The following is a 26,073-nucleotide window of genomic DNA, read 5'->3' on the forward strand; positions in this document are numbered from 1 at the left end:
GCGCGGGACCACGGGCTGCGGGACCGGCCGGCGCGCGGCGGGCGGGGTAGGCGCCGGGCCGGGGCCGGGGATCTCGCGCCGGACGACCCAGGCCGTGTCGGGCCGGAGCTTGAAGTAGTAGCCCCGGACGGGCTCGGGGCCCTCGCGCACGAAGCCCCGCGCCAGGTACCACGCGAGGCCGTCCTCGTTCTCGGTCCAGACGTGCGCGAAGGCCGTGCGGACGTCGAGCCGCGAGGCCGAGGAGGCGGTGTGGGCGGCGGCGGCGGCGAGGATGTCGTCGAGGGCGGCGGCGGCGAGGCCGAGGCCCCGGTAGGGGGAGAGCAGGGCCAGGGACTGGATGTAGATGGCCTGCTGCGCCTCGCCTGGGGACGCTGCGGAGGAGAAGGGCGAGGGCTCGAGGCGGCAGACGATGCCGCCTATGACCTGGTCGCTGGCCCTTTGCTCGCTGCCGCCTTGTTGTTGTTGACTTTGTTGGTCGCTGCCGTCGTCGTCGTCGTCGTCGCGCCAGAGGATCACGCGGGAGAAGAGGCCCGAGACGGCCGGGTCGAGGGCCTTGTGGTAGAACGAGTCCGGGTAGTTGACGGGCAGGAGGAGGGAGTTTATGCGGCGCAGGGCGGGGATGTGGTGCTCGGCGACGGGGACGATGGTGGCCTGCGGGTGCGGAGAGGCGGCGGCGGCGGGCTGCGTGGTTGTCGTCGGTAGTGGTGACGAGGCGGAGGCGGTCATGGGCGGCTCGGAGCCGTACTGTGTTGCTTGCGCTGCTGCCGCCGCCGCCGCCGCTACTTGCGCGGCCTTGACCGCGGCGGGCGGCTGGGGTGCCGGGCGAGGGGCGTAGTTGGGCTGTTGGCGGGGTTGGAAGAAGGACATGATGGAGGACTGTGCTCGCGACATGGCTGTATGGGACGAAAAGGAACAGGAAACGCGTGAGAAGAGAAAAAGGGGGAGGGGGAGGGGGAGGGGGGGTTAAGAATGAGGAGAGACGGTCTCGGTGTATCAATGGCTTGACATTGTCCTTCGTTCGAAATCTAGTAGTGTTCTTTGGCTTCTGAAGAAGAGAAAATGGGCAGGGAAGACGCGTTCCTGGCTCCTAGAAGACCCTGACGAGAGGAGGGATGGAGGGGAGAAGGTGCTTGTAGTCTACGTGGATCTCGAAACGGAGATCAATCGATGTCACCTTGTGGGTAGCGCGTTCCGGGACCGGGCACACGCGCTAACGCCTTTAATCGAGTGGCAGCAAGCACTTTAAGGCCTTGCTTGCGTGGGCTGGGCCTCCAGCTGTCTTCTTCCGCTTTGGGGCACTCAGGGGTTCCATCAGGAGGCTGAAAAGCGTCACTGCAGGCGGCCAGGGCGCCTGCGGAGGCTAAAATTGGGGGGCACTAGCGGCAAGGGAACAAGCTCTCGTCGCAGGGGGGTCCACGGGTGTTCCAGGCATTCCAGATGGTCGACTTACACATGCGTGATGATGTGACGAGCAAAGCATGGCCGAGGACGCCCCGGATGACATAAAGTCGAGAATGATTGATCCTGGTACCAGCCTAGAGCCCTGCCACTTGATCTCCTCCGTCTGCCGTAGTTGTATGCCTGGACTCTCAATTGCAAGTCTTTGGTACCCAGAATGCGGGTTGAAAGGTTGGGCCGCAAAGTGCTGGTCCCCGGGACCGACCAACCACTAAAAATGCCCCCTGGGTTAGGTACTGTAACCTGCTCAACGCTGCAACCTGCTCACAACACTGTAATCTACGGCCAGTCTTATCGCATCAACTGACAAAGTGATAAAACAAGTGACCATCCGCCATCTGTACCACCACCGTCTCTCAAGACAGGAGCCGCAACATTTTTTTGATCTGTCAATCTTCTGGCTTGCCCATCACTTGGCATTTTGATTGTTGCCAAGTTCATTGCGGACACTCGACGTAGCCTTCGGGAAAGGGTGGTTGCACTTCTCGTCTCACCCGGATCCCTTCCCTCTTCCCGAACTGCGTCTCTTACAGCAGGTGCTAATCCGGCCACTGTGGGCTTTTTTTTGCGGCTGGAGCTAGGCGGATCTTTTTCTTACTGCCTGCCACCACCACCGCACCAACACCACCACCCTTGCTTGACCAAGGCCATCCGCACACGACACATCTCCTCTCATCGGGCCATCGCGAGAATCGCCCAGGACTGTGCCGGTAGACTGGGCGCATTTCCCGGCAGGTTTCTGACCATGGCGCAGAATACTGGGAGAGCGGGTGTCATTGTCGCCCCCGACGATGCTAACAGCATGGATAAGCTTGTGAGTTCTGCCGCCCGTCTGAGCGACCGGAGCGCCGCCGTCCGTCCGTGACGATGGTTCTCCCAAAAAGATGCAAACTTCCCCAGACTTACACATCGGCGCCATTGCGCCGATCCCCTTATTCTAGGCTCATTCAGTACTCGACGATCTCCTCTACAATGTCGTCCAAGATCTACTGATCAAGACGCACCGCGATGAGAAAACCGCCCGTGCAGCCACGGCTGCGATCCGTGTCGAGAAGCTGGCCTCCGACACCTCAGAGACGGCCGACGCTAAGCCGGACGTGCGCATAGAGACGGATGCCGCCATCTACGAGGATGGCAAGGTTGTGCTCAAGGGCAATCCCCTGAAGACGACAAAAGAGATACTCTGCCCCAGATGCCATCTGCCGCGGCTACTCTACCCGACCGACGGCAAGGGCGCGAGGAAGCCCGACCCCAGCGTCATCTATTGCAAGAAGCACCCCTACATTGACAAGCCCGGCTACGACATCTACGGACAGACCTGGGTCGCTCCTGGCCCCGGCAGGGGAAAGAAGAAGAAGGACATGGATAAGAAGCTGGATCCCGCCACCGACTCGCCCGGCACCCCAACTCCCGACCAGAAACCGGCCAACGTGCTGTCTTTCCCCTCGGCCACGTGCAGCAAGTGCAAGAGGTGCATCCTGGTCACCAGGTTGAACAATCACATGGGTTCTTGCATTGGCAACAGCGGAAGAAATGCTAGTAGGGCAGCGGCCCAGAAGATCAGCAACGGCAGCAACGGCAACAGCCAGGACGCCACACCCCCATCGAGCCAGAAGGGCACCCCGTTACCCGGCTCGAGGGCGTCGAGCCCCAGGAAGAGGGACGGAGACGAGTTTGACGAGGACGGCGGCGAGGAGTCGGACCCGTCTAATCCCAAGAAGAAGAAGCTCAAGCCGACGACCGCCGTCACTAAGAAGGTCGTCCTCAAGCCTAAGGGCCCCAAGAAGGACAAGGTCAAGGCGAGCTCACTGCTCAGTGTCGAGCAAAAGGTCGACGACGATGACAAGGACTCCACGGTCGAAGTGGCCCCAAAGAAGAACCCCAAGATACCCTCCCCAGCCAAGAAGCTCAAGCTCGGCTCCAAACCGCCCTTGTCGTCGCCCATGTCCAAGAATGGGCGTGACGGTGACGCCGAGTCAGAGTCCTCCGGCACCTTGTCCTCCCCGCCTCATCACTAGGGGGATCGCTAGGAGGATACGGAGAATCCCTAGGAGGGTTGATGGCATGGTGCCGCCTCGAGTGTCTTGCTTAATTAGAGGCAACTCGAGGAAAGCTTTGAGAGCAGACTACCGTGCTCCAAGCCCGTTACCTCTGCACGTCTCCGATCCTGGAGGCTGAGCGAAGGCTTTACAGTCGCAGCGGCCTTGCAAGAATCCCAGCGTGCTACAGCTGGGTTGCAGAGCATTGATTGGGCTCACAGCACATTTCCATTCGATACGCATGTATTTATCTCCGACTGTATTCTGCATACTCTGGGGTTCGGAGTACTCGATGATGGGCATTTCTAGGGTGGCGCGTGTACCTCTATTTGGTGTTTCCTTGTTTCCAGCACTTGTACCAAAAAGAAAATAGCATTCAGGCCAGAGAAGGGGGGCGGGGGGGCAGGTATTCTCTGTGAGGACTACAGGGACTGGACGATCACAATTTGTATAGATGGAAGTTCAGCGATTGTCAGAAACGACCAAAATACTTTGTATGGCCTAATGAAGTATGACTTGTTCTACCTATGCCTCGATGTGACCGATGCCGCAGAAGTACCTTTTCTGTGTTCCGTAACCTCCAACGCCTCGCAATGCATGCACGACCTCGTAAGGAAAGGGTATCAAACCAGCCGTGGTGGCACGCCACCAAGACGAGTCTCGACGACACCAAGTCGAGTGTCGACAAGACCAAGACGCCAAGTTAAGTGTTAACAACACTAAGTCGAGTGTCAATGTAACTAAGACACTAAGTCAAGTGTTGATGTGACCAAGTCGAGTGTTGATGTGACCAAGTCGAGTGTTGATGTGACCAAGTCGAGTGTTGATGTGACCAAGTCGAGTGTTGATGTGACCAAGTCGAGTGTTGACGTGACCAAGTCGAGTGCTGACGGCACCAAGTCGAGTGCTGACGGCACCAAGATGAGTGTCGACAGCACTAAGATGAGTGTCGACAGCACTAAGATGAGTGTTGACAGCACTAAGACGAGTGTTGACAGCGTCGACGGCATCAAGATGAGTGTTGACAGCACCAAGATGAGTGTTGACAGCATCAAGATGAGTGTCGACAGCACCAAGTTGAGTGTCGGCGGCACCAAGTTGAGTGTTGGCACCAAGTCGAGTGCCAATATGGTTGAGCCGATCGTTGAGACGAGCAAATCCATCGTCCATGTTGGTGTTCAGCTGGTCAACAACACCTTCCATCTTGTCCATCCTAGTTCCCATCTTGTCCATCCTAGTTCCCATCTTGTCCATCCTAGTTCCCATCTCGGTGTTCAGCTGGTTAATAACACCTTCCATGTTCTCCATCCTAGTTCCCATCTGGACAATGGCATTGTCCATCTTGGTGTTCAGCTGGTAAATAGCACCTTCCATCCGAGTTCCCATCTGGACAAGATCATTGTGCATCTCCTGCATCTGCTGCAAAACCGGATCGACAGGGACAGCAGGGTACTGGTCAGGTCCAGCAGGTGGATCGAAATTGGGGGCTTGGCCGTTTTCAGCCATCGCGGATAGTTGGGTGATCCCACTCAACAACTGTTTTTCTCAGATTGGTCAACCCAGCGCCTACTTAGCAGGGACAACAATTCTTTTGACTAACCTCTGAACTGGGCTGGAATGAGCTGAAGTCTTGGGATACTTGTGATGAGCCGTGATGAGTCGTGATGAGTCGTGATGAGTTGTAAGGAGTTGTAAGGAGTTGTAAGGAGTTGTAAGGATTTTGGTGATCGTGACGGTCATGATGGTTGTGAAGTAGTAGAATGTTGAAGGGACTGAATGAGGGAGGAAGAAAAGCGGAAGAGGAGGAGGCACAGACAACTGCAGAAAATGAAATAAAGCGTGGACGCTGGAAATGAAGTGAATCAGAATACTGGAAGAGAAGTGAATCAGAACGCTGGAAGATAAGTGAATCAGAGGCAAGCTATGATTCAAGGAAGTACTGATTGTGAAGTCCTGGCAAATAGCTGTGTTATCACAACTAACCAGAACCCCCACCAATCGATATTGATTGCGCATCCTATCTCAGACAAAGCCTCATCAGCAAGCTCCCGGCTTCTCCTCGGATTCAACTTCAAAAATTTCATCCCAACTTTTGCGCCAGCTCGTGTTTCTGCCTGCCCGGACATTCAAACACCGCTTCCTCGCTGCAATCAGATCAATTGACTTCTCACAATCATTCTCTTCCGCAAATATCCCGCGCAAACCCAACCGCAAATCTCCCAAACCCTCACACAAACTCCCCTCGCACAAACTCACCACATCAAACGCCCTCCATTCATCCAGGATGACGACCGACATCTCCCTCGAGACCTCCATGGTAAGCTCCTCCCTGCTCCCTGCTCCCTGCTCCCTGCTGCGCCCACGCCCACAACCCACAAACGCCCTCCTCTTGACCCCTCACTCCGCACTCACCCTCACACTCATACTCACTCACGTGTGTGCGCGCTCGCTCTCTCACAGGGCCCCGTCGTGCTCGAGCTCTACGCCGACCGCGCCCCCAAGACGTGCAGGAACTTCGCCGCCCTCGCCGAGCGCGGCTACTACGACGGCGTCGTCTTCCACCGCGTAATCCCGGACTTCATGGTCCAGGGCGGCGACCCGACCGGCACCGGCCGCGGCGGCGACTCCATCTACGGCGCCCAGTTCGAGGACGAGATCCGCGCCGACCTCAAGCACACGGGCGCGGGGGTCCTGAGCATGGCCAACTCCGGGCCCAACACCAACGGCAGCCAGTTCTTCATCACGCTGGCCCCGACTCCCTGGCTCGACGGCAAGCACACCATCTTTGGCCGCGTCAAGAAGGGCATGACGGCCATCAAGCGCATGGGCATGGTCCCGACCGACAAGATGGACCGGCCTGTCAACGACATCAAGATCCTCAAGGCCCGCGTCGTCGAGGAGGCTGACCAGGTCTAAAATCACTCGAGGATAATTCTGGTCGAGACCCGACTTGGCTTCATCGAGGCTGGTTCAGAGAACGAAATGCTTTGAAAGCACAACCGCCACATCCGGGAAATCTTTCAAGACCCAACCTTCCTCCCCCTTGTCGATCCCCGGACTGGACAAGCCATCGACGGGTTTCCTACTACAGATGCGGCTTTGCTTTCGCTGAGCACTCCAGACGCAGTCAACATCTTGGACGCCCTTGAGATGCCAGTACCTGACTCTCTGGAACTCATGCGGCTGGCTATTGCGCAAGGCCGCCTCTACTGATTTCACCACCAATTCAAGCGACAACTTCACCAAGCTGGACAGGGAGCATCCCTAATGTTCCCAGTCCAATATTTTCCACTCTTGGGCTTCCTAGGATGATTTTGCTGGAGTTACATATTTGAGGTGGAGCGAGGAATACTTGAGATGGCTGGCCACACTGGCACTGCATGTGTATTTGTATTTGTATTGTACTTCTCCTCCAGTGCGTCTAGTTAGTGGGTTAGCCCAATCCTTTAGGTACCTAAGACAGGTACTCTAGTTAGTGCGATTAATTTCCTTACCTACCTAGGTACCTTATCCAGATTTCGTCAGAACCTGTAACACAGTACAGGAAATTGCTCTGGAGTGAAGGTTCACTGTCAGCCTAATGTCACTACAAACTTGCTTGAGGTATTTGGTACAGCTCCCAATTCACCTTTATCCCAGTTTCACGTTCTCATCACCTTACGACGGCTTTATCCTCGGGAGCCAATTTTCTCTGCCTTTGCCGACAAAGTATTAAACCAAATTTCAGTGCAGGAGGCGATATCTGCATTTCTTTCCGATTCTTCATCGACTCTGAGACACTCCCTCGTTTGGAGGAAGGTGTGAAGATCACCATGGCGACTCCAGGCGACAACTTGACAGCAGTGGACATGAACGTCACGTCCAATGCGACCGCCTATGCCTCCAGCCCGCCGATCTCTTCTCCCCTGAGTTTTCTCCTCTACCACAAGGATCTCATCATCCTGCAGACACAGCTAGTCTCCAGTGCCCTTGGCATCATCTACCTGGGAGCCCACGGAGCCTTGCGCAGACCTCCGTCGGCAGCCCCACCGGACAAGACCAAGAAAGGTCGCAAGTCGAGAGAGCCCGAGCCTTTCACCGAGGGCCTCCAAGCATCCGATGCCATCCTCTTTCCGCTCCTAGCAGGTACGGTGCTAGTTGGCCTCTACTACCTGATCAAGTGGCTGCAGGATCCGGAGATCCTCAACAAGATCTTGAGAGGATACATGTCGTTGGCGTCTGTTGCCAGCATGGGACTTTTGTTCACTGACACGCTTCACTTTCTTACGAGCTTTGTCTTTCCCACTGTCTGGACAGACATGAGAGGGAACGTTTACCGCGTGGATCAGGCTGCACAATGTCAATGGAAGGTCTACCGTCACTGGCCCTCTCGCATTCCCGGCTTGCGACCGGCCTTCAGATCACCCCTTCCCGGAACGCTATCTCATAGGTTCGAGTGGCCCAGCAACCCCGGCAGCTTGTGGGCTCTGAGACGCACCCTCAAAGAGGAATGGACAGTTAGGGTCAGCCTGCACGGACTGCTGAAGGAGAGCTTCCACGTCACTCTCAATGGTCTCATCGGGCTCACGCTCTCCCTTGGCGTCGCCACATACTATCACTTCACGAATTCGCCAACGGTCTCAAACATGTTGGGGTTGGGTCTCAGCTACGGCTCCTTCATGGTCATGTCTTGCACGTCATTCACGGTCGGGTCTCTGGTCCTGATCGGCCTTTTCTTCTACGACATCGTCATGGTATTCTATACGTGAGTGCTGCCTCCCAGACACAATGTATGACTAGTAGCTTACCCAAAAAAAAAACAGGCCGTACATGGTCACTGTGGCCACCAAGCTTGATGCTCCCATCAAGCTAGTCTTCAAGGCACCTGGACGGGCCAGCCTCCTCGGCCTCGGCGACATTGTCGTTCCTGGCATCTTCATCTGCCTTGCCCTTCGTTTTGACCTCTGGAGGTACTACCAGAAGCAAGTCAAGTACGTTGACACTGAGCTTGAGACGGAAGTCAAGGGAGACATCTCTGAAAAGAGTGTGACAACAACCCAAGTCAGGAAGCGGGCAGTCAAAAAGCCTTACATCAATCCCCAAGGCCAATGGGGCAATCGCTTCTGGACCTTGCCTGTTAAAGTGTCCCCAGTCGCCACCAAGGGACTCTGGGCTGCGGCCTTTCCCAAGACCTACTTTTATGCATCTATGCTTGGCTACACACTCGGCATGCTAGCAACCCTGAGCATGTTGGTGATATTCAAGCACGGCCAGCCGGCGCTTCTCTATCTCGTCCCGGGCGTTGTGGGCTGCACATGGCTGACGGGTCTGATCCGCGGTGAGCTGCACGAGATGTGGATCTACACCGAAGATGGAAGTATCGACACGCAGGACGTCATCGTGGAGGTGGACGCTGATGGTAATGTCATCAAGGAGGTCGCCCACAAGGAGGACAAGAAAGACGAGAAAGACAAGTCGGGCGAGAAGAGCAGCGAGAAGGAAGGCAATGAGACTGACGGGGATGCTAAGGGTGCCAAGGACAAGAAGTCATCTGGTGCTCATGATGTGTTCCTCTTTGCTATCACTGCACCAGGAGATGCCGAGTTTGAGGATGAGGAGTGAGATTAGAACATTATTATGCTTCGGCTTCAGAGCCTTGGAGGCATATCAGGATCATGGTATCTGAATTAACATCCACCTGGCGAAGCTCGCACAATGGGACGGTTCCCGGGAAACAAGTCGAGCGAATAAGGACAATTCAAATTCAAATTCATACTGAGTATCTGATCCTTCTAAGCCTGTATTAGTGTGATCGATGTCTCGCAACATCTGACCCATCATCCCTCGCACCACGGAAAGGTTCAGGCTTTTGTTCGCAAGGGACCCTCCACACAGTTTCCGCATCTCCATCCCTCGAGGATGTAAATGCATCCCATGTGCTTCATCGGGCTTACCCCACTCTCGGCGTTATGAGGGGCGTAGCTATTTTCCAATTCCTTAAAAGGCATCCATCCTACAAACTTCCAGGGCCCGACAGGCTCTCCTTTCTCAATGCCTCCGCATCTACAAAGCGGATTCACATCGCCTCCAGCACGAAGCCACGCACATCACGCTCGACTGGCCCGGTCAAGGGAGGAGCGGGAAGGGGGATGTCGGCTTCCGGCGGGTCATCGACGCCGAGAAGGGTCGGCAGAGAAGGGCAGATGGGCGGCCTTCCAGCGAGGTAGGGTTCGGAACTGGGGGCTCGCGAAGGGACATTCTTTCACTCGAGACCGCGTTGATTTGGTCGACGGCAACGTCAGGGGCGGGGGGGAGTTGCGGGAGGAAAGAGAGTCCTTGCGGCGGGTGGGCTCGACACTGTGCTCTACATCTTGATTTGGCGGCTTCTCACATCCATCCCCTGAGGCGTTGCTGGGGGTGTGTGTGAAGAAGATGGAGCTGTGGAGCATTTGCGCTCGACGCTGGCTGATGCGGCCCTCGATCTCCGAGAAGAGAGTGTCGCATCGACTGGCGGAACACAAAGTGGTACTTCTCGGTGCTCGACGCACTGGCATCCGCGAGGCTGTCGTTGCGGAGCTGAGAAGTCTTGTCTGTCGCTTGTTCGTGCTTGGTGGTGCTTCGAAGGTCCCGCGGTTCTGGCCGTCATGGCTTGGCTTCGGTGACGAGACCACGAGCTAGGGTTTCAGAGCAGTGGGAAACCCCTCTGGTGGCACCAGGTGTTATGGTCTTTTTTGAGTTGGTGACGGCTTCGGGGTACCTGCATCTGGCCTCATGGCTGGATCTGAGTTTGGATCTCGAGCTAGGCTTTCAGTGCAACACCCGGGCGGACCATCTTATCGAATGACTGGTCTTGAGAAGGCATTTTGCAATGTGAACAAAAAAAGCGAAGGGGACTATTCCCGGGGAACGAGGGGAATTGGCCATAGCGAAGAACAACAAAATGCACATTGATATGGTGTCACTTGCTCTTTAAATAAGCGGAAGATTGGAGCTTTCTCACGGCAGGTGGAGGAGGCCTTGGTGGTGTTTTGGGGGCTCCGATCAAAAGCCTACCAGCCTGTTTCATCTTACACCAGCATCCTGCGACACCATGGCATGACACCTGAAACTCGACTCAGCGCCTCACACACTACACATCGCACCACGATCTGCTCACTTTCAAGTGTCATGCAAGATTTCCCACCGTTGAAGTAACCATGGCAGACAGCGGCGGCGAGCGCCGCCCGGTGCTGGTTCAATGGATCCTCGACACCCGGAACCTGTGGCCAGAAGCATCCAAGACCAAGGATCTCGAAACAGTGGTGAGGTCCTCCCCGACTGGCCCCCCCGCACTAAGCTATCCCAACCTTAATACTCCTCAACCGAACCGAAGGATGTTTTGACTGATACAGCAGCTCGCCAACCCAAAAAAATAGGCGTCTAGGGCCCTCGCGCTCCTCACGCCGGAGGAGAAGGCAGGGGTGCTGCGCTACATGTTTGTGCGCGACGCCAAGATGTCGCTGGGCTCGCACCTGCTCAAGCACTACGCCGTCAGCAGGCTGCACGGCGTGCCCTGGCGCGAGGCCGCCATCACGCGCGACCCCAGGACGAAGCCCGTCTACCGCGACCCGGCGACCGGCGGCCAGCCCGTGTCGTTCAACGTGAGCCACCAGGCCGGGCTGGTCGCCCTCGTCGCGGTGGCCCGGTTCGACGGAGAGGTCGAGGTCGGCGTCGACGTGGTCTGCGCGTCGGAGCGGCGCGGCCGGGACCACAAGATGGTCGCCGAGGAGGGCTGGCCCGCGTTCGTGGACATGCACGCCGACGTGTTCGCGCCGGGCGAGGCCGCGTACCTCAAGTTCCAGGTGCTGAGCGGCGGAGCCCTGCCCGCCGGGAGCAGTGCCGAGGCCGTGCTCGACTTCAAGCTGCGGTGCTTCTACGCGCTGTGGTGCCTGCGCGAGGCGTACGTCAAGATGACGGGCGAGGCGCTGCTGGCCAAGTGGCTGCGGGAGCTCGAGTTCCGGGCGATCCGTCCGCCGGCTGTTGCGGCGGCGTCGTCGTCGTCGTCGTCAGACAATGAGGCGCAGGGCGGCGCGGTCAAGGTGGAGGAGATTTGGTTCCAGGGCCAGAAGGTGCAGGATGCAAACGTGTGTATCCGGTCGTGGGGTCCCGACTACATGACGTGCACGGCGGTACGGACGCCCGGACGCGAGGCGGACGGGCTGGCCTTCGAGCTGGGCCCTTACGAGGTGCTGTCTATGGATGAAGTGCTGAGCTTTGCCGAGTCCATGATGTGAAGATGGTCTCAGATGATATCACGAAGAACAAGATCATAGAATACAGGATGCTATATAAACTACCTACTTCGGTCGCTTGGGCTCCATCACAAGGTCATGTTTGTTGTTGATCATCATCATCATCGACATGCTCGCGTGTCAACACCAGAGAGACATATTTCCGAGTCCAGTTGCGTGTCCGGTAATACCATTTTTACCTACACCACCCATCGCATCGCTGACAAAATCCGCGGAGATCTCGGCGATGATCGCTACCACGGAGATCTTGGCCCAAGCCCACTCCGTACCTACTTGCAGAGATGGACGGATGTCTGGCCGCCGCTAGGACCTGATCTGGCCATCAAAATGCACCTCCATCAGCCAGAAGTGAACCCAGGCACTATTAACGTTAAATCGGCGCCCCAGCGTCCCGGTGCAGGGCAGGCAGGCCGCGAGAGCCTTCTATTGGCTGGCAGTGTGGGAGCTTCCCAGAGCTTGCCCAACCAGCGGGCGGCCAACAACGTCATTTCTCTAGCAGCCATCGCAACTTTTTAACTCGATGCAGCTAGGGGGGCGAGAGACAGCCAAACAGCGTACTTTCAGGCCAGACAGGTACCGACAATACCCCGACCTCGCTGGGGCTTAGCACACCATCTCGTGCCTCTCAATCTCCATCCTTGCTGGCTGGCACCACACACCCATCAAAAGCACTCTTGCTGGTTGCTGCCCCTCATCACGCAGGTGCCAATCCCAATTTTTCCCTCTCCCAGGGCCGATGCAATGAAGGAGGGTTGGTAGTCTTTGACCTCATCGTTCTGGTTTTTGTCCGTGGTTGTCGCGATTCTTCCTCCTCTTCTGTTTTTTGGCAGCACGCATTTGTATATTTCCCTCCCCTCACTCGACCCAGCGGCGGTCTAGTCAGTTGCTCGTACAGCTTCTCCCGTCCGTCTCCGCCACTCTGTCCACAATTGTTATCAAACCCACATACCGGTTTCTTGGCTTCACTACTTAGTAAGGAACGCACCCGCGACTCTAGTATGTCGGACGCCGGCGACAGGTACGAGCTCCAAAACCCCCCCAGACCAGACCCTCCAGTGCTGGCTGCCTCACAAAGCCCTCCCGAGAACTGACCGCTAACATCGCCTGATACCACCACGTTGCAGTACCCATAAACGAACCAAATCTTCGGGTCCTTTGTCTCTGCTGAGGCGTAAAGATCGCGGCGGCGGCGGCGACGACGACACGACTTCGGACGACGGTTCCCAGCATGCTCTGTCTGGCATAGCATCCAATCCCACTGCCGCGACCTCACAAACCTCCTCCGCCATGGCCCAACAACAACCGTCCAACAAGGGCCACAACTCTCGCCTGTCCGTTGCTGGGTCTTCTCTTGGCCGAGTGCCTTCCCACCAGGGCTCAGCAACCGGTGCATCCAAGTCTGCTCCGGCCATCGTCGACAAAGCGACCACGCTGGAGCAATCCGTGCGCAAGTTTCGCGTCGTCGAGGCCCTGAGAAATGGCGACACGGCATCCATATCCAGGACAATCCGTGAAACCGCCGAGGGCGGCCCCCGCCAGAGCATCTCCTCGGCATCTGCCCCGTCAGCGACGTCGCTCGACGACACGACGATCCTCCACCTTGCCATCCAATGCGCAGAGTTCCCTGTTGTCGAATACGTGCTCTCTGATGGCGCCGGCTCCATCGACGTGAATGCACGGGACAAGGACGGCAACACCCCGCTGCACATTGCAGCGATGCAGGGCCGCTCCCAGGTCGTGCGCCTGCTGCTGGACCAGAAGGACATCAATGAGTCCATCGCCAACAACCAGGGTCGCCTGCCCATTGACCTGGCACGAAACCCCGAGATCTTCCAAGTGCTGCAGCTCTCCAGATCGCTCTTTGCCGAGGAGAAGGTGAAAGAGATCCAGGAACTGGTCAACCGTGGGGATTACAAGACGCTGGCTCAGGTCTTGGAGGAACCTCGGCTGAAGACTGTCATGGACATCAACAGTACCGAGTTTGTCTCCGATCCTATTACCTCTCAGTCTGGTGGCAACCTGCTGCACGAAGCTGCCCGCAAGAAGAACACTGCTCTCATCCAAGTGCTGCTCCTCCACGGTGCCGACCCTTTCAGGAGAGACCGCAAGGGCAAGCTGCCCCAGGATGTGACCAAGGATGATGTCACGAGAGCCATGTTGAAGCGCTCCCCGGCCGCTGTCGCAGCGCAGAGGGGGATCCAGGAGAAGGCTGTCCTTGGCGCCGCGAGCCAAGGATCGGCTGCTTCTGCGGCTGGCGATCCTCTGGCTGGCCGCGAAGCGAGAGAAATGAAGGGCTATCTCAAGAAATGGACCAACTACAGGAAGGGATATCAGCTGCGTTGGTTCGTGCTCGAGGACGGCGTCCTGAGCTACTACAAGCACCAGGATGACGCCGGCTCTGCCTGCCGTGGCGCCATCAACATGCGCATCGCACGGCTGCACATGAGCCCTGACGAGAAGACCAAGTTTGAGATCATCGGAAAGTCTTCCGTCAAGTACACTCTCAAGGCCAACCACGAAGTGGAGGCCAAGCGGTGGTTCTGGGCGCTGAACAACTCGATCCAGTGGTCCAAGGACCAGGCCAGGGAAGAAGACAAGAACCGCGCGAGAAGCGCCGAGCTGCTGAAGCAGGCCAAGGCGGAGCACTCGCAAGGGACCTCTATCAACGAGACGCAGAGCGAGAATGCCAGCCTTGCCGACCGGCCACGCAGCAGCTTCCAGCTCTCTCGCCTGCACTCGGCAAGCAAATCCATGACCAAGGTTCAGCTAGCTGGCACGAGCACTGTGGGTAGTTTGGATGAGGATGATAACATCGACTTCTACGAGTCCAAGAGTCAGGGTGGTGCGCCGGGCCAGAACGATGACGATGACGACGATGAGGAGTATGGCGATGCTTCAAGCGGCCATGAAGCGCCAAGCGGCAACAAAGACGCCTTCAACATCACTGCCCAGTCTGTCAAGCTACAACTCGACACCATGGCGCAGGTGAATGCCGCCTTGATCACCGAAGCCACTAAGAACCCGGCTCTCACCCTGTCGGACACCAAAACGCAGCAGGCACTATCTACTTATGACGCTGCGATCCGCTCCATGACCGGATTGGTTGGAGACTTGCTCAGGATCTCTCGCGATCGCGATGCCTACTGGCAGTACCGACTCGACCGCGAGGTGGATATGCGACGCATGTGGGAGGAGAGCATGGCCAAGGTCGCACACGAGCAGGAGGCTCTCGAGGCTCGCGTCGGCGAGGCGGAAGAGAAGAAGAAGCAGGCCAAGAGGATACTGAAGGAAGTGGTCGGCAGCGGCATGCTCGAGGAAGGGCCGAACATCGCGCATGGCGTCGCCAAGGAAGAGATATCGCAAGGAGTGTCCGAGGCTGAGGTCGCCGCTGGGCAAAAGTCTCCGACTCATACCATCTCCCGCCGGCAGACCGTGATTGAGCAGGTCGCAGATCTGTCAGACTCCGAGTCCGATGCTGAGGAGTTCTTTGACGCCATCGATGCGGGCGAGGTCGAGGTGGAGCCCTTGCCGCCGGCCGAGCTTGTCGCGGCCGGGGAGAAGGAGAAGCAAGAGGTAGTCATTTCGGGCATCGACATCAGCAGCGCATTCCACGGATACGAGAACGGGCCCAGGCAGAGACTCAAGTTGGACGCTGACAACCGTCCCAAGGTCGGACTTTGGGTAAGTGCCAATTGGTTGAGAAACCTAGTCTCATCAAGACGCGAGCTAACAAATAATTACAGGGAATTCTGAAATCTATGGTTGGCAAAGATATGACGCGGATGACTCTCCCCGTATCGTTCAACGAGCCGACCTCTCTTCTTCACCGCAGTTCCGAAGACATGGAGTACTCCGAGTTGCTTGAGCAGGCAGCGGCGCGGTCCGACTCGATCGAGAGACTCATCCATGTCGCTGCCTTTGCCGCCAGTATCTACGCGTCGACGATTGGCCGTGTCGCCAAGCCCTTCAACCCTCTGCTGGCCGAGACGTTTGAGTACGCTCGACCTGACAAGAACTACAGGATGCTGGTTGAGCAGGTCAGCCACCACCCGCCCATCGGTGCATCGTGGGCCGAATCGCCCAAGTGGACCTACTACGGAGAGCAGAATGTCAAGTCGAAGTTCTATGGGAAATCCTTCGACTTCCAGCAGCTCGGTACGTGTTTCTTGAGGCTCCGGCCCGACGCGGGAGGCAAGGAAGACTTTTACACGTGGAAGAAGCTCAACTCTACGGTCGTGGGCATCATCACGGGCAACCCTGTGGTCGACAGCCACGGCCCCATGGTGATCAAGAACTGGACCACGGGCGAGGAGGCGCACCTCAACTTCAAGCCGCGCGGCTGGACGGCGGCCTCGGCCTACCACGTCAACGGCAAGATCGTGGACGCCAACGGCCACGTGCGGGTGTCGCTCGGCGGGCGGTGGAACTCGAGGATCTACGCGCGGTTCACGCCCGGGTACGAGGCCACGGTCGAGGAGCCGGCGGACGGCGAGTCGGAGCGCAGGGGCAGCATCGGGTCGGACCCGCAGAACCGGGCGTTCCTCATCTGGCAGGCGAACCCGCGGCCCAAGGGGATCCCGTTCAACCTGACGCCCTTCGCCGTGACCTTCAACCACATCGACGAGCAGCTGGCGCGGTGGCTGGCGCCGACGGACTCGCGGCGGCGGCCGGACCAGCGGGCGATGGAGGAGGGCGAGTACGACTTTGCGGCGAAGGAGAAGGTGCGGCTCGAGGAGGCGCAGCGGGCGCGGCGCAAGGCGCGCGAGGCGAGCGGGGACGAGTTCGTGCCGGCGTGGTTCGAGAGGGCCAAGTGCGAGGTCACGGGGGAGACGTACTGGAGGCTCAACGGCCGGTACTGGGAGCAGCGGGAGAGGGCGGGCAAGGGGGACGAGGGCGCTTGGGAGGGGCTTGAGCCGATTTACTAGGGATGATGATGAGGCGTGAAGCGAAGCAGGGTGAGGGAAAAGGGGGGAAATAGAGAGAGGAGGACGGGAGGAGGGGAAGGGAGGAGAGAGAGAGAGTGTGTGTGTGTGTGTGTGTGTGTTGCTTACGCCGAGTTTTGCGTTTTCCCTTCGCTGGAGGTAGTATATTGCTGGCAACGAACATTTGTACTGCAAAAGCAAAAGAGAGTTCATTCTATTCAGTAAAGGGGGGCATTTGCCGTGATGTTGCTCGTATTGGAGGTCAGGTCCGTATGATCCTTTGCTACCTATCTAGGTATCTTTAAGGTGTGGATGTATATCCTACAGTTGAAACTATGTGTTCAATGGAAATAGGTATCTACTCGCTCCGCGGGTTCGTCTTGGATAGATCAAAGATGGATTCTCAACGGCTCTAATGTGTTATTCACGAACGAGGGCATGCACTGTCATGATACAAATCGCTGACCATTGATCAATGCAAGAGCTTCAGCATTGCATCATCGCGTACCTGTCAGGGATTAGCTAGCTAAAGAACATGGATTGAACCCACAGCAGCCAGACCCGCCCCGGCGGCGTCGGGACCCATATGTGCTGACAGGCTGACTAGCTCGCTGGCTCTTCGATGCCTCGGCATTTCATCTCTACCCGAGTGGTCCACGAACTCAGGAGAAAAGGGTTCACTTCAAGGATCAGCACTAACAAACATTGTCATCCTTCAACTCTGCTGATGCTAAAGTATAATAATCCTTCACCCTTGCGGAAGTCTACATAAACGTCAGCGCAACTGGCTGAATTGAAGACTCTCGTATTATCGCGTAGGTTTGAACCGTCATCGCCTCAGTTGAACGTGAATCACGCAGCAGGCCAGAAGAACAGCTACTAACTTTCGAAATGGATCCCAGAAAGGCGCCCGGGCAGAGAATCAATACAGCGGAGATGAGAGGATCAACGCTCTTGGAGCCGCCTCCCTTTGACCCGGCCAAGTCGGCCATAGAGAACCACCTCGAGGTGACCGAGGTCGAGGATCTCGGACGTGTAAGCTGACGACGACATCTCGCACAAAGTCCTGCAAGGCTAACAAGATACACCCCTCTGCCCCTAAAAGAACGTCTTCACCAACACGCGCCCGCAGTGGCACCCGGCCGGCGGCCGCGGCGTCTACGGCGGCGCCGTCCTCGCCCTGTGCCTCTCGGCCGCCTACCGCACCGTGCCCGAGGGCTTCTTCGTCAACTCGTGCCACTGCTACTTCCTTGACGCCGCCTCGGCCGAGATCCCGCTGCTGCTGCACGTGGAGAACCTGCGCGACGGGCGCTCCTTCGCCACGCGCACCGTGCAGGCCCGCCAGCGCGGCTCCTGCGTCTTCACCACCACCGTCTCCTTCGCGCGCCGCGGGTCCGGCGTCAGGGGCGGCCCGGGCAACGTCATCGAGCACGCGGCCGTCATGCCCACGCCCGAGCAGCTCGGCGGCGCCGCCAGCCCGCCCGAGGAGTGGGAGGACGAGCCGGCCCTCCTGCGCTCGTTCCCCGTCCAGACGTCGCCCCTGCACCTGCTCAACGGGGCCGACGCCGACCCGCACAAGCGCAGGGTCTGCCACTGGATCCGCTCGCGCGACCGGATCTCCGACGAGGGCGGCCACGTGGCGCACATCGCCGCGCTGGGCAACCTGAGCGACAGCTACTTCATCGAGACCGTCACGCGCGTGCACGGCCTCTGGCGCATGATGTTTGCGCCGCAGGACCTGCCGACCCTGCCCGAGGACCTGCGCGAGTACGTCTGGGCGATGCACCTGCAGGAGTCGGACCCCGAGAAGAAGAAGGAGGAGACGGAGGGCGACGACGTCAAGAAGGCCATGGACAGGGACCTGGACCCTGCCAAGTGGATCGGCCGGCCCGAGGTGGGCATGATGGTCAGCCTGGACCACTCGATCTACTTCCACAACCCGCTCAAGGTCAAGGCGGACGAGTGGATGCTCTATGAGATGGACAGCCCCTGGACCGGCGACGGACGGGGTCTGGTCACGGGGCGTATCTGGGCCAAGGACGGGACGCTGCTGGCGACCTGTGTGCAGGAGGTGAGTTTGTCTCTAATGCAGTCTTTCAGGGAATGGTCTACTGACACTATGAACAGGGTACTGTTAGGTTGAAGGCTAAGCCGGCTGGCATGAATGAGGCTGCCAAGCTGTAGAAGGGATGGCGATCTGAGCCTTTTCAACGTATGTGTTCGTCTAAATTTTGTCACAGGCGTTCCGGATATTTGATTCCAAGGAAGGACACTGCATGTATGTCAATTTGGTGTATTATATACCCCTTCAAGGGAAGAGTGGCAACACAGATAGACTGTATAGCACGTCTGCAAAGCCGATCGTGTTGATCGTTTCCCATCATGAGCTTCACCAATCGCCTCCAAACCTGCTCTCCGAGGATAGGAGATATGCCAACGTGCATGCCGTCAACAGCACTCCTCCAGAGACGAGCAGGGTGTCGTGCCCCGACGGAACCAGGTACGCCAACACAAAGCCCGAGACCAGCAGCCCTCCAAGCACAATGACAACATCCTCCACAGTCCACAACAGGTCTTGTACCTTGTCCAGTCGATGCGTTGATCCGTCCTGCACCACCACTCGATCCTGTTCGCACAGCTCCTTCTCCCGCCATGGTATCTCCACCCCCAGATCCTCCAGGACCTGCTCGGCCGTGATCTTGGCTCCAGCCAACACGATGGGCACCCCCGTACCAGGGTGCGTACTGGCTCCCACAAAGTAGGCATTCTTCAACCCCTTGGCCCTGGTCCTCGGCCGGAAGGCAAGCACGTTGAAGAAGTCGTGGCTCAGGCCCAGGATGGCGCCCTTGTCGAGGTTGAACTTGTCCTGCCACGTCAGCGGCGTGTTGACCATCTCGTGCTGGATGAGGTCCCCCAGGGGCCTGCAGCCCGTCCGCTCGCGCACGACAGACAGCACCGCCTCGCGCGCCCGGTCGACGAGCTTCGCCCACTCCTCCTCCTCCTCGTCCGCCGGCAGGCCCTCCTGCCCCTCTCCGTCCTCCTCGAAACGGCCCCTGGACCCGCGCAGGTGGCCCACGGGCACCAGCGCGATCACCGCGTCGCCGCGCTCGGGCGCGGCGGTGGGGTCGACGCGGCTGGGCACGTTGACGTAGAAGCTGGGCTCCGCGGGCAGCGACCGGTGCCGGAAGATGGCGTCGAAGGAGCCGCGGTACTCGTCCGCCAGGAAGATGTTGTGCGTCGACAGCTCGGGCACCTTCTCCGACAGGCTCCAGTAGAAGGACAGCGAGCTGCACGACGCCCTGCGCGCCCGCAGCGACCGGGCGTACGGCTCGGTCTCGGCGGTCGCCGGGAACAGGTTGCTGTACGCGTAGACCAGGTCCGCGTTGACGACCACCACGTCCGCGCGCAGGACCTCGCCGGACTCGAGCACGACGCCCCTCGCCGCCTCGGCCTCGCCTCCGCTGCCGTCGCCGCCGCCTCCGTCGGTCAGGATCCGCGCCACGGGGCAGCCCAGCCGGTACCGCGCGCCGAGCCTCTGCCCGACGCCCGCCAGCGCCCGGAGCACCTCGTGGAACCCGCCGCGCGGGTACCACACGCCCTCGGCCTGCTCCGCGTACTGCAGCAGGCTGTACGTGGCCGGCGCGTCGAACGGGCTCATGCCCATGTACATGGTGGCGAAGGTGAAGACGCGGCGCAGCTTCTCGGTGGCAAAGTACCGCCCCGCGCGGCGCCAGATGCTCTCGAAGGGGTGCAGCCGCAGCGCCGCCGCCAGGAAGCGCACGCGCAGCAGGTCGAGCACGGAGGTGAAGTTGCGGTGCAGCACGTGCTCCTGGCTCAGCTCGTAGTGCCGGTGCGCCTCGGCCATCCAGGCCAGGTACCGCTCGAAGCCCTGGGGCCCTTCGAGGCGCTCGATTTGCGCTTTTGTCAGGGCCAGGTCGGCCGACTGGCGGAAGCGGTCGCCGTCGGGGAACCAGACGTCGTAGTTTGCGCCCCCGGGGCAGCGCAGCAGGTCGACCCCCTCGGCCTCGAGCGAGGTGTCGAGGTCGTGGAAGGCCTCGCGGAAGAGCCGCGGCAGGAGCAGCAGGGAGGGCCCCTGGTCGAAGCGGTAGGCGCCGTGGCGGAGGGTGCTGCAGCGGCCGCCCGTGTGCTCGTTCTTCTCGAGCACGGTGACCTGCAGGCCTGCCCTGGCGAGGCGGGCTGCCGTGGCTATGCCGCCTGCTCCGGCGCCTTGGGAAGTATGTTAGCGGATAGGTGATATTGATGAGTGTCTGTGAAGTATATTTTTGCTTATCTCACCGACTATAATGGCTGTTTTCCGAGGAGCTTTTGGCTCAGACATGGTGCTAATCTACTGTATAAGCAGGCGATGTCCTCCTTTACAACCTGATCTGACGGTCGACTGTGCTCACTCTTCGTGGTTCAGATATGCAACCTTCCTCGACGAAGGGTCGGACAGTTCATGCCAAAGCAGCTCTCACAGGAACACTATGTACAAATACATATGTGCATTAAGTCTAAATTCACCGTCAGTCTTAAGTCTCGTGAAGCCGCGGGTTCCGCAGGCAGCGGGTGTGCCCGTGTAAGTGCGTCGGGTGTCTCGCTTCGCCCGAACTTTTAGCCTCCCCTTCCAGCTTCTATGACGACACCAACAGCTCTGCAACGCGTGTAAGTCGCGTCCGTCCAACCGAATCCCGTCTTGTCTGGCAGAAGCAGCATACTAAAGATAGCTGCCCAGAATTTAAGCGGTGCTTTTGTCTCAGACTGATATGCCGTTTCAAAAACTGCAGCTTCGGGGTTGCGTTGCATTCTTTCGAAAGACATTTGGCCTCATGAGACGATGCCATTTGATGAGCTCTGGAAGAATGGATCCTTCTCCGACAAACTGAGAGAGAATGCATGTCGATCTCTTCCAGGGGTGCCAATACTATCTACATCTGATATATCCTACAGCCAAACAGCTCATGAGCTACGCAGCAGCGATCTAAACAACACCCACGCCCTTCTGATCCTGGGAACTGTGGCCTTCCCACTTTTCACCGTGTAGTCCTTCCTCTCTCTGATGACCCTCCCAATCTCCATATAGCTCTCCACAGCAGCGATCATGGGAGCTCTGGCCTCCTTGGGGATGTGGTCCATAGTAGGCCGTGCCTCACGGTACAATCCAAACGCTTTGTCTAGCAGCCGAGTCCGTAGTCGCTGTATTGCCGGTCCTTGAGGGTGCTCCAGCACATCCCGAGGAGCCAGCCCTTCCTCCTTGAGCCATGTAGTCGGGATGTAAACCCTGCCCATCTCGGCGTCGACCTGGATATCCCGCGCGATGTTGACGCACTGGAGGGCGATGCCCATTGTCCACGCTGCCTTGTGCAGCCGAGACTTTTCGCTCTTGCTGATCTGGTAGCCACGAGTCTGTTCAACGTGGCTGAAGATCAAGCACATGCAAAGTTCGCCCACAGTGCTCGCGACGCACGCCGAGTACCTGTCAAGAGCGTTTTCATCCTTAATAGGAAACTCTAGTTCCTTGTCGCGGTCTGCATCGACATCGGTCTGAAAGCCTTCCAGGAGCTGATTCAGGGGCTGTCTCGGGAGCTTTTCCGTGGGAAGCAGCGACAGGGCCGACCAGGTTGGTCGAGGAAATTGCTCCTGAATGTACTTCTGAACCTTTGGATCTTTTGGTGACTTCTTCCGGTCATCACAGCTCAGGTCGAGGAACCTCTGAAGCTTTTCGAGCCACTTGCCTTGGTCACTCGTCGTTTCTGCATTGTCTATCAAGTCGTCGGCCATACGGCAGAACGAGTATCTGGTTGTCTCATGTCGTCAGCATTGGCCATCAAGAGCACAGTCTTTTGGAACTTACAGCAACATCAGATCAATTCTCAGTCGGCCGTGGAAAGCGCTGCTGGCGATGTGAAAGCTGCGGCTCTTGTGTCGAAGACGTCGAGCTGCATCTCGGATCCCCATGAGCCTCGCCATGTCGTATTCCTTTCCAGGGACCATGAAAGCTCTGATGAGCAGCATGGGCGAGAAGCACTCGGGCACTCGAGGGAACAGGGCTGGGAATGCCTCGAGAATGGCAAGGCCATAGTCGAAAGCAGCCAATCCGACCACTATCAGGGCATTGGTAGCGAGAAAGAAGACGGCTTCTTCGATATCCAGGCTACCCCAGAGGCAGATGCCCAGTTTTGTGCCAGGCTGAATCGCCCACGTTCCGTTCCCAAGGGCGAGCTCATCCACCATCCACAGGCAAACCGTAGGTAGAAAGACGGGCAAGGCGATGCTCCAGCTGGGCAGTCTCAGTATGAAGATCCCTCCAAAGGTCCAACTTATCAGCAGAAAAGGCGCGGCCCACAGCAGGATAAGACCGATGTATGTGTACTTTGCGCCGAAGCTGACACACAGGGCGCCTGTACCAACGGCAAGTCCTAGGACGCCCTGGACGAGCCACTTGGTACGTCTGACGCGTCGCTGAACATCTCGCCCGAGATACTCGACATGCAAGAGGGGTTTTTGGAAGAGGACATAGATCAAGGAGGTGATGTACGTCTGTATGACAAAGAAGAACACCTCCTCTGCCGGGATATCATACAACCGTGGGCCAATGATGGCGTCTGGCGGGTATGTCCAGACGTTGGTGCGAATCAGATAAGAGTCCCAGGGTATCGTAGATAGGACCGCGATGCAGACAAGAATGGAAATCTTGTATACACAAGTGCGGTTCAGAAACGGATAGGCTAGAGCAGTGAGGACCGCTGCCAGAGGAATAGTGAACTTCAAGTGCCTATTGGGTGTTGACTGTCAGCAGACGGGACTCGCGACCAGGCTTGTGTCTGGCCAGACTTACACGAAAGCATAATCATATGCCATGGCATCGACTCGAGCTGTGCTGGCACGGGCTCAACAAGCCGAAACGGGTTTGTGATGTGGTCGTGGAATCATCAATGCCTCCCGGAGGATGGAATATTTATTTGCAGAGCAGCATGAGACGTTTCGACAAGACCAGCAGAGAGGCTGGGATCCAGGGGAAGAAGGCCGAATTTCTTCATCGAGGGTAATACATGGACCACAGACCGTCGCTGCCGCTCTGCCGCACACAAAACGCGCAACACTTTCTTACCTGCCTCGCCCGGATCTAAACTTTGGCGACCTGCGGAGTCTTGTCTCACCTCTGCTACGCAAAAACGAGAACAAGATGGAAGAAAGACGACACAAAGAACCACCTCACGGCCATAGTTGATCCACGGCCCGCAGCGTCACACAGCATTGCGCGCATCGCAAGTTCGAATCGCGCGACTTTTGCCCAAGACAGGGGGAAGCCCGCTCAGTCGTGATGTCATTGATATGTGTGTAAGCTGAGAAGCGCAAATGAAGCTAGGATGCTAGGAAAGGAACCGGGAAACCGGAGCGCCCTGCGCCTCGAAACACACGTTGTCCATTTGACTGGACGCCGTTGATTGAATTCGGGTCTTTCCGTGAGTTATCTGTTCTAGCAATTGCTTCCCTCCCCGTCTGGACCCTCAGAACCGATGCTTGTCTCTTGCAACCAGAACAGTGGAGATGAGATCACATTGGACTGCCGATGCAACCAATATGCCGATGCATTAAACGGAGTACAAAATACCACATACATGTAGGCTCCACTTGCAAAGCTCTCCCCAGATTTGTCCAGGGGCAGGGGCAGGGGCAGGGGAGGCTGGATTGGGCTCAATTTGAAGTCATTGGCTTAGTTTGCGCGACACCGGCTCGTTTTCAGCCGAGGTCCCGACCCCATTCTTCAATTTCTTGAACTCCGCCTCGATCCAACCGCATCCGTCCCGCATCCGAGCAAACGACGTCAACCCGTAACCACCGCCACATCGGGCTCCGGCACAACACCCGCAACACCTGGTCAAGACGCCGGCACCCCCCGCTGCGTGAAAGCAAGCATGGCAGCAGCCCGGATGCGGCTGCTCTCGCAGCCCGCGCGGGCGAGTCAATTGGCCTCCGTCGCCCGCGCCTTTCACTGCCGGCAATCAGCCCCGGCCCGAACCCACCTCGTCGCCGCCTGGCCGCCAGCAGCATCACCACCCTCAGCATCATCGGCATTATCACTATCGCGATCCTTCACATCGTCCCGCCGCCTCCTGCTGAAAGATCCCGACAACCGTCCCCCGCCGCCGCGCACCTACTTCCAGCCCGGCGACAGGCCTCCTCCGCCCCAATACCAGTCCCTCGACGACTTCCAGTCCCAGGCGCAACTGCAGCAACAAGCTCAGCCTACATCACCAACGCCACCTCCCCCGCCGCCGCCGCCACCCTCCTCCTCGGCCCAAGAACCCTTCTCCGAACCTGGCCCAGATAGCCAGTCCCGTCCTCGCCGGCGCCGGCGGTTCCTCAGCTGGACGTTCCTAGGCTGGGTCGGCGCCATGCTCGCCCTCGGCGCCTACTTCGGCCGGCGCCTGCGGGTCATCCTGCTCCCGCCGCAGCCCGAGCCGGGCTCCGAGCTCGACGAGAAGGCCACGGCCCTCGTCCACAAGATGGCCGCCGACCTCGACATCGTCAAGCGCCTGTCCGCCGACCCAGACTACGAGTCCTGGCAGGCCTACACCCCCCGGCCGCGGTCCTCACCCTCACCCTCTTCCTCCTCCTCCTCCTCCTCCTCCTCCTCCTCCTCCTCCTCCGCCGCCGCCACCGACGACGAAGCCAGCCTCGAGGACGCCGCCCTCGCCATCATCGCCGCCGGCCTGCCCCACACGCCCGAGGCCGTCCTGCAGCGCAAGGACCGCCTGACCACGGGGCCCATGGGCGGCTACCGCGGCCTGGGCGGCTACCAGCGCGTCTGGCGCCACCGGGCCACGGGCGAGACCGTGACGGTCGTCTTCCTCGGCCCCGCGGTGCAGGGGTGGCCGACGTACGTGCACGGCGGCGCCATCGCCACGCTGCTCGACGAGAGCCTCGGCCGGTGCGCCGTCGGGCGGCTCGCGGGCGGCACGGGCGTCACGGCGCACCTGCGCCTCGGGTACCTCCGCCCCACCAAGGCGGGCCACTTCTACGTCGTGCGCTGCCGCTTCGTCGACGAGGCGGACCTGCCCGAGCACCAGCGCCCGCGCTTCAGGGCCGCGACCGGCGCCGGGGAGGAGGAGGACAAGAGGAGCCGCAAGGCGTGGGTGCGGGGCGTGCTCGAGGACCTCGACGGGCAGGGGCTCGTCGAGGCCGTGGCGCTGTTTGTGGCGCCCAAGAATATCAAGCTCGAGCGCATTGACGACAAGCTCTGACGAGAGGGTGTGTGTGCGTGTGCAGCAGAGCGGAGCATTGGCGGTGTTGAGAGAGCGAGGGGGGGGATTTTGGTATCATGGTGATGGTTTGGCCTGTGGAATACACTTCTTACAGAAGAATTGAACAAAAGGGAGA

The 26,073-nt window shown here is 58.5% G+C and overlaps 10 protein-coding genes across 10 annotated transcripts; 7 read left to right on the top strand and 3 right to left on the bottom strand.

Annotated features, from left to right (window-relative positions):
• On the bottom strand, positions 1-867 carry E0L32_011300 (uncharacterized protein; the record flags this gene model as incomplete). Its single annotated transcript, XM_031134014.1, has 1 exon — positions 10-867. A coding segment is annotated over one exon (858 nt), but the record flags the coding sequence as incomplete, so codon positions are not given.
• A 1,336-nt stretch (positions 868-2,203) lies between these two features.
• On the top strand, positions 2,204-3,476 carry E0L32_011301 (uncharacterized protein; the record flags this gene model as incomplete). The annotated part of the gene is made up of 2 exons (XM_031134015.1): positions 2,204-2,272; positions 2,400-3,476. The coding sequence occupies 2 exons, from the start codon at positions 2,204-2,206 to the stop codon at positions 3,474-3,476; spliced, it is 1,146 nt and encodes a 381-aa protein (XP_031000695.1).
• A 774-nt stretch (positions 3,477-4,250) lies between these two features.
• Positions 4,251-5,003, bottom strand: E0L32_011302 (uncharacterized protein; the record flags this gene model as incomplete). The annotated part of the gene is made up of 1 exon (XM_031134017.1): positions 4,251-5,003. The coding sequence occupies one exon, from the start codon at positions 5,001-5,003 to the stop codon at positions 4,251-4,253; it is 753 nt and encodes a 250-aa protein (XP_031000696.1).
• A 778-nt stretch (positions 5,004-5,781) lies between these two features.
• Positions 5,782-6,413, top strand: E0L32_011303 (uncharacterized protein; the record flags this gene model as incomplete). The annotated part of the gene is made up of 2 exons (XM_031134018.1): positions 5,782-5,814; positions 5,958-6,413. The coding sequence occupies 2 exons, from the start codon at positions 5,782-5,784 to the stop codon at positions 6,411-6,413; spliced, it is 489 nt and encodes a 162-aa protein (XP_031000697.1).
• An 896-nt stretch (positions 6,414-7,309) lies between these two features.
• On the top strand, positions 7,310-9,098 carry E0L32_011304 (uncharacterized protein; the record flags this gene model as incomplete). The annotated part of the gene is made up of 2 exons (XM_031134019.1): positions 7,310-8,241; positions 8,300-9,098. The coding sequence occupies 2 exons, from the start codon at positions 7,310-7,312 to the stop codon at positions 9,096-9,098; spliced, it is 1,731 nt and encodes a 576-aa protein (XP_031000698.1).
• A 1,574-nt stretch (positions 9,099-10,672) lies between these two features.
• E0L32_011305 (uncharacterized protein) lies at positions 10,673-11,749 on the top strand (the record flags this gene model as incomplete). The annotated part of the gene is made up of 2 exons (XM_031134020.1): positions 10,673-10,777; positions 10,892-11,749. 2 exons carry the CDS (start codon positions 10,673-10,675, stop codon positions 11,747-11,749), a joined length of 963 nt encoding a protein of 320 aa, XP_031000699.1.
• A 1,305-nt stretch (positions 11,750-13,054) lies between these two features.
• On the top strand, positions 13,055-16,692 carry E0L32_011306 (uncharacterized protein; the record flags this gene model as incomplete). The annotated part of the gene is made up of 2 exons (XM_031134021.1): positions 13,055-15,448; positions 15,511-16,692. The coding sequence occupies 2 exons, from the start codon at positions 13,055-13,057 to the stop codon at positions 16,690-16,692; spliced, it is 3,576 nt and encodes a 1,191-aa protein (XP_031000700.1).
• An 888-nt stretch (positions 16,693-17,580) lies between these two features.
• E0L32_011307 (uncharacterized protein) lies at positions 17,581-18,873 on the top strand (the record flags this gene model as incomplete). The annotated part of the gene is made up of 3 exons (XM_031134022.1): positions 17,581-17,724; positions 17,795-18,760; positions 18,817-18,873. The coding sequence occupies 3 exons, from the start codon at positions 17,581-17,583 to the stop codon at positions 18,871-18,873; spliced, it is 1,167 nt and encodes a 388-aa protein (XP_031000701.1).
• A 205-nt stretch (positions 18,874-19,078) lies between these two features.
• On the bottom strand, positions 19,079-23,550 carry E0L32_011308 (uncharacterized protein; the record flags this gene model as incomplete). The annotated part of the gene is made up of 4 exons (XM_031134023.1): positions 19,079-20,916; positions 21,720-22,486; positions 22,544-23,464; positions 23,528-23,550. 4 exons carry the CDS (start codon positions 23,548-23,550, stop codon positions 19,079-19,081), a joined length of 3,549 nt encoding a protein of 1,182 aa, XP_031000702.1.
• Positions 23,551-24,608: 1,058 nt separating this feature from the next.
• On the top strand, positions 24,609-25,937 carry E0L32_011309 (uncharacterized protein; the record flags this gene model as incomplete). The annotated part of the gene is made up of 1 exon (XM_031134024.1): positions 24,609-25,937. One exon carries the CDS (start codon positions 24,609-24,611, stop codon positions 25,935-25,937), a length of 1,329 nt encoding a protein of 442 aa, XP_031000703.1.
• Positions 25,938-26,073: the final 136 nt, after the last annotated feature.

The sequence above is a fragment of the Thyridium curvatum genome, assembly GCF_004353045.1.
Source record: "Thyridium curvatum strain D216 chromosome Unknown NODE_103_length_128479_cov_82.219210, whole genome shotgun sequence".
Taxonomy (NCBI): Eukaryota; Fungi; Ascomycota; class Sordariomycetes; order Thyridiales; family Thyridiaceae; genus Thyridium; species Thyridium curvatum.